At 48.6% G+C, this 11,486-nt stretch overlaps 1 protein-coding gene across 2 annotated transcripts in view; it reads left to right on the forward strand.

Annotated features, from left to right (window-relative positions):
- Positions 1–5,344, forward strand: part of UBE2H (ubiquitin conjugating enzyme E2 H) — a 101,043-nt gene extending 95,699 nt beyond the window's left edge. For both annotated transcript variants that reach the window (XM_018046929.1, XM_005679467.3), the window contains one exon: positions 1,010–5,344. In XM_018046929.1, coding sequence (XP_017902418.1) covers positions 1,010–1,134 — 125 coding nt within the window. In that variant the 3' untranslated portion in view covers positions 1,135–5,344. The remainder of the gene's footprint in view (positions 1–1,009) is intronic.

An 11,486-nucleotide genomic window follows, 5' to 3' on the forward strand; every position in this document is an offset into this window, starting at 1 on the left:
ACTTGGCCCATTTACCTTCTCTTCTCATCGCCACCACTCCAGAGGGGGGACAACCAGCATACGGACGTGAGGATGTGTTTTTCTGGGTGGGAGTCTGTCCTGTCCTTTCATATTATGCATAGGCTGTTTACTTGAAAACCGTCCGCACCTGGAGCTTTTAGGAAAAGTTTGTTTATTCAGCAGTTCTTAACATTTTTTGAACCAGCAGATGCAGCCTAGGCTACAACAGCGTAAATCTTCAGGTAAATAAATGAATAGGTGGTGAAGTCACACTCAGGCTCTCTGTGTCCCCAGATAGCAGCTCATTCCTGAGCAGATCGAGAGACTGTTTTCACCCACTGCTTCAAAACCTGACAGGCAGGATCTGTTTAGACTAAAACCTACTTCTAAAATAATAGATTTGGGCTGACTATAATTACATAACTGCAACCCTAAAAAATGACGGGGGATTTCCTTATACATGACTATGAAATCATAATTAGCCCTGTTCTGTCTGGGGAGGGGGAGAGCGGTGAATAGTTTATGAATATAGGAAGTAAAAAGAAAGTGTGGGGTTTGCGTTTCCCTGGTCCATCAAGTTTGGAGGAGTGCAGCCATATCAGTAGACAGCAAGGAGAGAGGGAGAGCACCTTGGCTGGAGGACGGGGCCCCAGATGTGTGCCAGCTGTCCTGAGCCTTGCTGCTGATGCCAGGGGTGGTCAGCTATCTCATACGTGCCCACGGTAGACTTGAAGATGGTGGTGCAGTATCTGTTCCCCTGCCAATCAAGTGTTCAGCTCTGCCTCTCTTACCAAGGGGGCAAAACGCATAACATCCAGAGACATCTCCGTGTGCAGCTTCCCCCTGTGCTTATAGTCTAGTGACTGTAATGACTGCCGTCTTTGTCAGTCTGTCCCCCACGCCTGCAGCATAGGGACAGCGTGAGGCTCCCTTGGACTTGGCAGCTTTGGGGGCCACTGAAGCACATGCCCGCCGCTTACCGTGTTTTTTCTTCTCCACCCCCCTGCAGAGTACATCCAGAAATATGCAACGGAGGAGGCACTGAAAGAGCAGGAAGAGGGCACTGGAGACAGCTCGTCGGAGAGTTCTATGTCTGACTTTTCGGAAGACGAGGCCCAGGATATGGAGTTGTAGTAGAAAAAGCACCTGCTTTTCAGAAAGACTATTATTTCCTAACCATGAGAAGCAGACTATAATATTCATATTTAAACAAAGCAATTTTTTTTATTACTAAACAAGGTTTTTATGAATAATAGCATTGATATATATATATTATATATCACCCTTTAGATCTTGATTTCTTGGTCATTTCTCAACCTGAGGTGCATAGCATATTCCCACATTCCATTTTGGTAGCAATATGCGGTCCGAATGCATGCATTGATAAGTCCATTTGGCCAAGTCAGCCTGTGTGCTCCTGAACTGTCAAAAGGAATAGCCGCTCTGATAGATAGGCCTGAGTCAAAATAACAGGGAAAAGTTGCTTCTTTTATTGATGGTTCCAAAGAAACAAACCAAAACCAACCAGCTCTCGGACGTGAAGATAGAATAGTGCTTTTTCAAAACGGAAAGGAAAAAATTGGGGAGGAAAAGGCCTGCTGTGGGAGCATTTAGAGCCAGCCACATCAGGATCAGAGCTGCCCCTTCCTGTGCACCCCAGGTGGCCCCACTTCTGTGGAGTAACAATATAAAACAGGGAGCTCATTGGAGTATTGAAACTTAAAACAATTTTTTTTGACTTGGATTTTAAGTACATTTTTATATGTAGATTTCTGCCTTTCTTGCTACCAGGCCCTGCAGCCACAAGTGTTTTGTTTTGTTTTGTTTTGTTTTTTTTGCTTTGGAGAACCTTTTGGAAATGGTTTTGCTGAATCTGATTCTTTTTTCTTGGGGTTAGAACTTATATTCCAGACCATTTTTTGAGAGGACAGGACAGGAGGAGAAAAGTGACTGGGAAGAAGTTTGCTCTCACGTGGCAGAGTCCGCCCTCATCGTGCTGTTGGCCACTGTGAGACCGCTGCCCTGGACTGAGAGCTTTAACTTTGAGGGTGCTCGTGGGGGTTTTTGTTTCAAGGTTTCGGGGTGGTGGTGGTGGTTTTTTTTTTTTAATTTTGGTGTGTGTGCGTGTGTGTGTATCGTGCTTAGGTTGCACATTTAATCTTCACCTTCCAAGAGATGGCCTCCCCCTTGGACAGCCGCTCAGCGGACCGTTAGACTCGGGAAGAAGACCCAGCTGGCGGCTGTGCCTCCTGGGTCCTCTCACTCACGTTGTGATTGTGTGTTCCCTTCTGCTGGCACTCTTGACAGCAGCCCGGTCATCATCTGCCTGTGGAAAGGGGAAACGGGTATTGCAGACCCAACACACATTCTAAATTTATAATGAGTAATAATTGGAACAAATAAAGGTTCTTGTACCCAAAGTGACTCTCCATGGGAAAAACAGCTTTTTTTTTTTCCTGAGACTGAATAGGAGGAAAGGATTCAGAAATACGATGTAGAACAGGTTTTGAAGGAAGAGAATTTTCTCTCCTGTATATGTTAAAAGGAAATCAGACAGTTTCAATGCCTGCTAATCAAATGTTTACTCAGCTAACCATGTGTCCAGGTTGCTGGCAGAGTTTCTTTCAGATCTGAGTGTTGCCTGCTGAATTTGGAGAACTTCAGACAGTAGCTCTGTGGAGTTTTGTTTTTGTTTTTTTGCCACAACCAATAGGACAATAGCAGAATTAGCCAATCCTAAAATCTTCTAAAGATGACTTTTGAATGTCCTACTGGGAGAATTTAATCTTTCTTTTTGATGTGTGTTTTTAGTTTAGAAGTGCTATATTCCACAAGATATGAGTCATTGAGGTTGGAAGATACCCTATCTTTTTTATTCAGAAAGCACAATCAATCTTTTCTTTGAAAATCTATATAAAGTACAACCTGCTTTTAGCATGATTATTTTCCTAAATAAAAAGCAAATAATTTACTTATGTTAATTACGGGCATGAAGCAAAAGGTTTTCTTTAAAAAAAAAAATTAAAAGTGCAGTTAAGTAGGGCTGTGGTTAGTTCATGTACTGAGTTCTCTCTCTAGCATTTGTGGCTTGTTGGAAGGGTAGTATGAACTATTTAACATGTAATGGTGTACTTTAACTCTTATCTAGCACGTTGTCTTCTCATTACTTGGGGGAGGGAGGGTCTCTGCTGGCACTGTCTAACTTGCTTACCTGCTGAATTAGCAGTTTGCTTGTGCTAAAACCGTAATCTGTAGGTGCGACTTAGGGTAGGCTTAAAGTGCTGGGTGGTGATTTGAGTTCAAACAATAAAAAATTGTATTTTTTCAATATTGTATAAATAATAGTGTTCTAATTACCTTTCAAAAAAAAATAATGTCCGGATAAAAATTGCTTTTAATCTTGTCAGAGAACAAACAAACAAAACTAGTAGAAGCAAGTTTAGGGAAGGTTCGTGAGCAGTGCCGCAGCTCTACTCCCCAGCTTAAATGCATGTTGATCTAACAAAAAGACACCCGCTCACCTGCACTCGTGAGCACCAGCGCTAGGAGTCTCTGGTGGTGCAGAATTTCCCAGTTGGAGATTCGTTGGGGGCAGTTGCAGGGGTTCAGAAGCTGATATGAGTGTGGCTGCAGTGTGTGTGTGCACGTGTGTGTGCGCGCCCACCCAAGTCTGTGTGGTGACGGTGCCTTTAGGCTTCTCTGTGAGCACTAGAAGCTCCTGGAATAGCTGCCCGCATCACGTGGAACACCCCCACACACACACGTTCTGTTCAAGCCTGTGCTTTCTGGGCACTAACCTTGGTCCCATGCATGTGCTAGGCTCTGTGTGGAGCTTTGCCTTTCCACGGGGAAACTGCCTTTTAGTAAGCTGAACAGACTCCCTTTTTACACTAACTTTTGTCCCTTCTCTGTGCCTGAGAGAGGTAGGAGAGGAAGCTGGAAGAGGGCCACGCTGTGATTCTGAGGACTCTAGGCCCCCGATAACAGATGGTTGAGTGAGTCTGGAGCAAAGGGTGGTATGACACCAAAAAATACTTTCCACGTTGTCCCATCGCAACACTCTTGAGAAGCGTCCAGAGCCCCTCAGAAAGGCTGCGTATTTTTAAAGGTGGTAGTGGTAGACCAGAGCTGCTTCCGGCAGTCTCCCTTCCCTTCTTTAGTACCCCTCACTTTTGAAATCCTACCTTGTGGTTTATCAGCACAAAGCATTCTTTGCCCCTGTTCAAATGACTGAGCTCCATCTCTTACCAAACACAACAAACGAGATGGCTGCACCACGGCCCACTGGCCTCCAACCTCCCCAGCACTGGGGCCTCACGGGTTGCTTTTTATGGTAGCCAACCTAGACACTGGCATTTATGCGTTTTTGTCTTCAATTGTATCGTCCTCCTTGAGGTTACTGTGCAGGTTACCAGCATTTCATATTAGTGAGATAATTATCAGAAGTTGCCATATATCTCTCCAGTACCTAACATTTTTCTTCCACTCCAAAAGCGGTTCTAATTGCCAACAGGCTGATCTAAGCTCCAGAAGAGTGTCTCCCTCTGAAGGAATCTTTCTTTCCCCCTCACAAGGCTCCCAGAAGCCCTAGTTGGCCTTGACCTGACACTTGCTTTTTATTAGGCATCCTGTTGGAATGGCTGAGAATCATGAGAGACAGATCCTCTGCTAGCCTCCATGGGGAAGGTGTTAGACACCAACTTTCTGGGAACTAGTGTTTGATTTTTAAGTGGCATGTGACCCTTCTGTGTTCTAGGGACTCAATCAGAAAAGTGAAAGCCATTAACAAAAGTTAGGAGTTTCATTCATCTCATAACTTCCTGCCTGGGTTCACGGCCTTACTGACTGAAATCAAATTATTTCTGATTGGACGCAGACCTGCGTTTCTTTGGACTTCTGAATCCATGCTCATATTTTCTCTGGCCACTGAACACGTTGGAGATTCCATTAGGGACTGGATGGAGTGGAGGCCCATTGGGGAAGGGGTGCAGGTTCTCCACTCACCTGAGGAAGGGCCAGGACTCTCTTAAGTCAGCAAATAATCGTCTTGGCTGTGGGCTTGGGAAGAAATGGCCGTTATTTACTGATTGTATTTGGTACATATTGTGTGATACTTGAAGAGATAAAAGGGATTTACCAGCCCTTAATTGAAATCTAAGCTTTTTATCACTTATTTTTTCCTTGCCCCCTGTCCTCCCTTCCACCTTTCTCCTTGCATTGTGATGATCTAGTGGGCACTTCTGTCAACAGGACAAATGCCTCTTCTGACTATAACCTCTTAATAGTTGTGTATAATGAAAACTGTAAACTTTTTTTAAATAAAATGTGTATATACCTTGGCAAATGGCTGGAGCTTCATCAATAAGATAATAGCCCCTGTGATTGCTGATCCCAATTTTTTAAAAAACACCTGCCCTGTTCATCTGGCTCCTTTGAGCAGCAGACATTGACTTTTTTTTTTTTTAACTGAGAATTTCTTACAAGGCAGATGACTGGGTTAGTTTGGGAAGGGAGGGTCATGTGTAGGCAGTAGAGAATGCCTACAGAGCCCTGTCCCTAAGCCTGGACTGGCAGGTGACTGCTGGCTATAAACAGGGCTGTCTTTGCGGTTTCTCTACTAACGACTTGAAAAACCCATCTGTCCTGTAGGCTGGAGGACCCGGCCTAACCCCATGTGATTCAGCAGGCGTGGCTCCTGTGTTGATCTTCAACCCAAACCTCTAGACCCTGTTAGCTAATCCTGAGCAAAAGGCACCCCCTTGGCCTGGGGTTCACAGGCAGTACAGCTTCCTGCCAGGGCTCATCTGCCTCAACAAGGAAGGGAGGAAGCAGTGGGTGTTGGGTCGGAAGCTGGTCACTGGGTTAGCCCATTTCAACTCTTTTTCTAAAGCACTTGTCCACATCGGCCAGCAGGTGGCGATGTTTCCTCATTAGTTCGAAGACCCTTCAGACAAAGGGAAGAGCTTTCCTTTGGTGACATGCCCCCATCCCCCCAACTCTCTCGCACTGTTTTCTCCTTACTCATCTCCCCCACACTCCTTTTTTTCCTCACTGCATCCCAGTGCATTCGACTGTAGGCACAGCTTTTTATCTACCCGAGAGGAGGGCAGGACCACCTAGGAACCCTGCTCTGGTGCCAGCAAGCATCTCCAGCTCCCCTGGCTGCCCACAGTGCTCAGAGACAAAACAGTCGACAGCAGGCTCTGACAGCTCGCTAACTTCTCAAGCAGGGTAGTAGGGGACCAAAGAACTGGACCAGCACTGTGAGTCCTGGTCCCATCTCGTCTGTTGAAACCAGCTGTGTGGCCTTGAGCTCCGTGGACCTCAGGTTCATCTGTAACATCAAGTCCCTAAACTAATAGGCTTTGACTGACACTTTATGACTCAGTACTCCATCTGGGCTCTGAAATGATATCCTATCTTAGTATCCTGAGAGAAGATGTATCAACCTGAGAAAACACCAAGGTTTCAAGCCAGAGGTTAGAGGTTTGGGACCTAAAGACCTTCAGGAGTTTAGAGCACCCATTTTCGAGCTGAAAGAATTAAGGGTCGTGAACCAGGGTGATAACCACACAGGCAGCTGCTGTAAAAAACCCCACAAGGAGTCTCAGTGCGTCCAGTGCTCAGGTCCCCGCCCACCATAATCTCACCCAGCATCACTTACCTCTCAGCCTCCGTCCAGATGCTTCCTGAGTGGCAGGGGGCTCTTGCTGCCTGCCTGAGGCACTGCCCCTTTCCTGAGAAGGGAATGCAGGGTTTCTGCAGTATATTGTCCTGGAACAGAAAGTTACGGGCTCAGAGCCCCTTATGCTCACTTTAAACTCTTATTTCCAAAGGCTGTTCTGCCTCATGGAATAGATTTCTGAGACACGGGACCCTGGTGTTTTCTGCTCCCACCTTGTGCCAAGGCAAAGGGCATTTATCTGTCTCCCACAGTCCTTGGATCTGCAAGGTCCTGCTGTTCCAGGAGCCACTTGACAGACCAAGCAGCCTTGTTTAGGGGGAGCTCACAGGCTTCTCAGGGATTCAGACACCCCAGTGAGCCTGGGACAATCTACCCGGGGCCCAGCCTGCCCCCCAGTGCCTCATGTTACAGGGTTTGTGCGCTCAGAACTGCATGGAACTACAGTCACACATGCTAGGGATTTGTTAGATGGTAAAAGGAGCCAGAGCCTGTCGCCTCTCACTCTGTGTATGGGGTGTGTATGTAGACCCATATAATGAAGGATGTATATTTTTCAAAAGGGTCGGGGCACTTCTGTGAACCTGGGCTCCTCAGAGCACTTTGGGGCTCAAACTTGGCTTCTAGTGTCAAATGACTAGGGAGGCAGGAACAGACTTGACCTCCCTAAAAGAAAAAATTAGCCCTTCTGGCCACCCCATCATTGATGATTAACCTGGGAAGGAGTGGCTGGACTGCTGGTGGCTTCTGGCCTTCCAATCTCACTCAGCTCCCCTTCCCGCGGTTCCTATCACCCAGGTCAGCCAGCGCTGAGCAAGCAGCTCACTTTGAGAAGCTTCAGGCCAAGTTCAGTTCTTTCCAGCTCTGTAAACAGTGGGTCAGGTGCCTGCAAACGCACATGTAAAAGTGTACATTAAAGTAAAGCTAAGCCTTTAAAAGATATACTTCTGCAGATTTCCTCCAAAGAATTCTGTGCTGCTAACAAAAGGACATTCCAGAGACCCATGAAGGTCTTCCACAGCGCTCTCTTGCAGAGAGAACCACCATGAGCCGTGACCCCTTGGGCTTTCCGCATGCCATCCTCACTCACACTGGCCTTAGAAGCTCCTCAGAAAGCAACCCAGGCCTTGGCCCAACTTTGCACTAACTCCTTGTGAGGTGCCAAGAGACCTGGGCACACAGTGTGTGGCATGACCCATGCTGGACCTACATCTTCAGGTCATAGACAAGTAAGTGTTCTTTCTGTGCTTGACTGGGTCTCTGCCAGCCTCATCCTGCCATCTGGGGGCTCCTTTAGGATGCCTCCTGGTTGACCCAGTGAGGCTAGCTGACCTGTCCAGAGACCCTGTGGGTTTGATCCGTAAGGATCAGGGCCTTTCCCCACATACATCCCCATTTCCACTGATAGCAGTGTCCCCAACCTCTGGGCCCTGCAGTGGAATCAGGAAACTTAGATTGAAACCTAGAGCAGAAATATAAAAATAGAATACCATCTACATCAATAATTTAAATTTTTCTAGCAGCCACATTTCTTTTAAAAATAAATAAATAAAAGTAATGTTTTATTTAACTCGATATATCCAAAATATTATTTCAGTGTGTAATGACTATTTTAAAATGCATGAGATATTTTGCATTCTTATTACGATGCTAACTCTTTGAAATACAGTGGGTGTTTTACACAGCACATCTCAATCTGGACGCTTACACTTGCAACATTGAAAAAAAGAGTCCTGCCTGGGTTACAGAAAAATGTACCCTGCTGGTTTTGAAATAGTTAATTACAATCAAATAAGATGAAAAATTCCATTTCTCAGTCACCATCTAGCACGGGCTCAAGAGCCGCAAGTGGCTGGTTGGCCGCCCACTGGACCGCGCAGCCCTGGACGGCTCGGGGTGGAGCAGGAATGTTTAGGACAAGAGAACAAATCACAGGAGAGACTTCAGGGGGCGCAGAACCCAGACCCGCACACCCAGACTCGCGGAGAGTGTTCTGGGATCGTGCGGACCCCGCAGCGGGATTGTGGGCGAATCATAGCAGCGGCCGGGGTCGAGGTCCGGCCCGCGGCCACGCGCTGCTGGCTGGAGCCCGCCACCCCAAGCTACACTCCGGGGGCTCGCAGGTGTCCCCTGCGGGGACGGAAGTGGCTCCTCCCTCCTCCTTGAGTCTGGGGACTCCGCCGCGGGCCAACTGGGGCGGGGGTCCGAGGCCGGCGCGGAGGGGCGCGGCCCACCCCTGGGCATTTTAGCGGGCCCCGCCTCCGGCGCTAGAGGGCGCGCGAGCCTTGCGCTGCGGCCTCGGCTCCGGACGGACCCTCCCTTCAGACCCTGTGCCCGCCTAGCCGCCCGGGGTGGGACCGGGAGACCCGCGGTGCCCTGCGATTGCCAGGAAGAAAAGCAGTGAGGTCACCAGATATGAGCTTGGGATATGGCCCTCCCCACCCCCCGGTGTCCCCGGTGTCGCCCGTTGGTGCCACAGAGGCCGCTCCCTGGCTCCCCTTCCCTGGCCTGGACCGTCCCTGCCCATCTCAGTAGGAGCTCAGAGCCTCGCAGCCTGACTGTCGCCTTAGCCGTGGCTCCTGGTGGCCAGCGACAGATGAGACTGCTTAAGTAAGCAGCGGCTTGTCGGAAGGTCAAGGCAAGGCCCCAGAATTCTCTATCTGCGGGGGGTAGGGGGGTTGCTGTATGACCAGGCTTGGGATATGAAAGGAGCTGAGGGACTTCGGAGACCCGGCCTCAACAGCAGCCCGGCCAGAACAAGTCCACCCTAACAAAAGGCCGGCCGCGCGACCTGAATCTAACCATCCCTCATCTCTGCAGCACCCGCTGAAAACAGAGAAGCCCCAGCGGAAGCCAGGACCCTGTGCTGTCGGTGGGGGCCCAGAGGTAGGGATATAAACCTCTTCAAACGTGGTCTCTTTAGGGAAATAGCCCCCAGAGCAGCCTGGGAATTCAGCACAGAGGCGCCAAAGGCCAGGTACGTACACTACCACCGTGCCAGCCACTCTCCAAACCCTCTGCTGCTCCCGGCCTCCCCAGCTGGCCTTTGGGGCAGGGAGGAATAAAGCTGTCCAAAGAACCACAAACCACAAAGAGGGGACTTCCTGGAAGAGAGGATTTGATCCAGCCTGGCTGGATGGGGAGGGATTGTATAAAGAGAGAAAGGCCCAGGGCGGCCCAGCTAAAGAGTGACCAGGGGTGTCTAAGGAGATGGGAATAGATTTGGGGGAAGATAGAGGTGTCTCAGAGCTCTGGCTGGCCTTGCAGTATGGAGAGAAAGGAGACTGAATGGTGGCTTGGGGCCAAGTCAGCCATCAGAGGCACAAAACAAAAGTACAGAGGAGACAGAGAACAGTGGACAGGGGCCTGAAGAATTCCCCGGCAGCAAGAGGACTGGGCAAGGAGGGACAGTGACGCAGGCTGCAGGGGCAGGTGGGGCTGGAAGCACTGGGGGCTGGAGGATAAGACAGGCTTGAGGATGTTACTTCTGAGACTAAGTGGAAGACCACAGCCTCCACCTTGAGTGCCCTGTCTTGCTCCGTCTTTCCATCTTGGCCCTCTTGCTCTGGAGGAGCGGGGAGTCCGCTCAGGTGTTTTGAGCTGCCCTATGGAGAGACTCAAGTGGCTGGGAATTGAAGCCCTAAACCAGAGGCTCCTCCAGACCCGGTCAAGCTAGGAATGACTACAGCCCAGGCCTCATGAATCCCAGATTCCTGACCCTCAGAAACTGAAACACAGAAGCAGTGTTTGTAGTTTTAAACTTCTAAGTTTGGGGTATAAGTAGCTACACAGCCATCCATACCTAATACTCTGGGACCTTGTGGAACCACTGTGTTAGCCCTGGACTGCTTGTCTCAAGACTTACGTTACATAAGAGAGAAAAGTAATTTTTATCATATTTAACCCATTGCTTTAAAATTTTTTGTTTTGTTTCTATGTTTTACAGCTGAACCTAATGTTAATTACACGATAATAAAGACTAGGAATAACAGTGAAGTGGGTTCCTCCTCTCTTCTCTGTCATCCTCACTTTGGCTTCCGCTTTTCATATGTCACCTCATAGTCCAAGATAACTGCTGGAGCTCCAGAAATCACATCCCAAGTTCTAGGCAGTAGGAAGAAGGAAGGAGAGAAGGAAAAAAGGTCTTTATCTCCCAGCTGACAACTCTTTGAACAATCTTTGGGACTTCCTTGGTGGTCCAGTGGTTAAGAATCCACCTTGCAAGGCAAGGGACACTGGCTTGATCCTTAGTCCAAGAAGATCCTGCATGCCTGAAGGCAACTAAGCCCAAGTGCCACAACTACTGAGCCCACGGGCTGCAACTAGAACGTGTACCCTGCAGCCAGAGAAGTCTCTGCAGTGAGCAGCGCGTGCACTAGGACGAAGAGAAGCCCCCGCCTGCTGCAACTAGAGAAAGCCCGCGCACAGCAACAGAGACCCACCGCAGCCAAAAATATATAAGTAAATCTTTTAAAGAAAAAAAAATTATGAGACAATTGGGGAAGCTTGAACAATGCGTGATCATATTCAGTTCAGTTCAGCTGCTCAGTTGTATCTGACACTACGCAACCCCATGGACTGCAGCACACCAGGCTTCCCTGTCCATGACCAACTCCCAGAGCTTGCTCAAACTCATGCCCATCGCATCAGTGATGCCATCCAACCGTCTCATCCTCTGTCATCCCCTTCTCCTCCTGCCTTCAATCTTTCCCAGCATCAGGGTCCTTTCAGATGAGTGGCCAAAGTATTGGAATTTCAGCTTCAGCATCAGTCCTTCCAATGAATATTCAGGACTAATTTCCTT

Source organism: Capra hircus, chromosome 4 (assembly GCF_001704415.2).
Source record: "Capra hircus breed San Clemente chromosome 4, ASM170441v1, whole genome shotgun sequence".
Classification (NCBI taxonomy): domain Eukaryota; kingdom Metazoa; phylum Chordata; class Mammalia; order Artiodactyla; family Bovidae; genus Capra; species Capra hircus.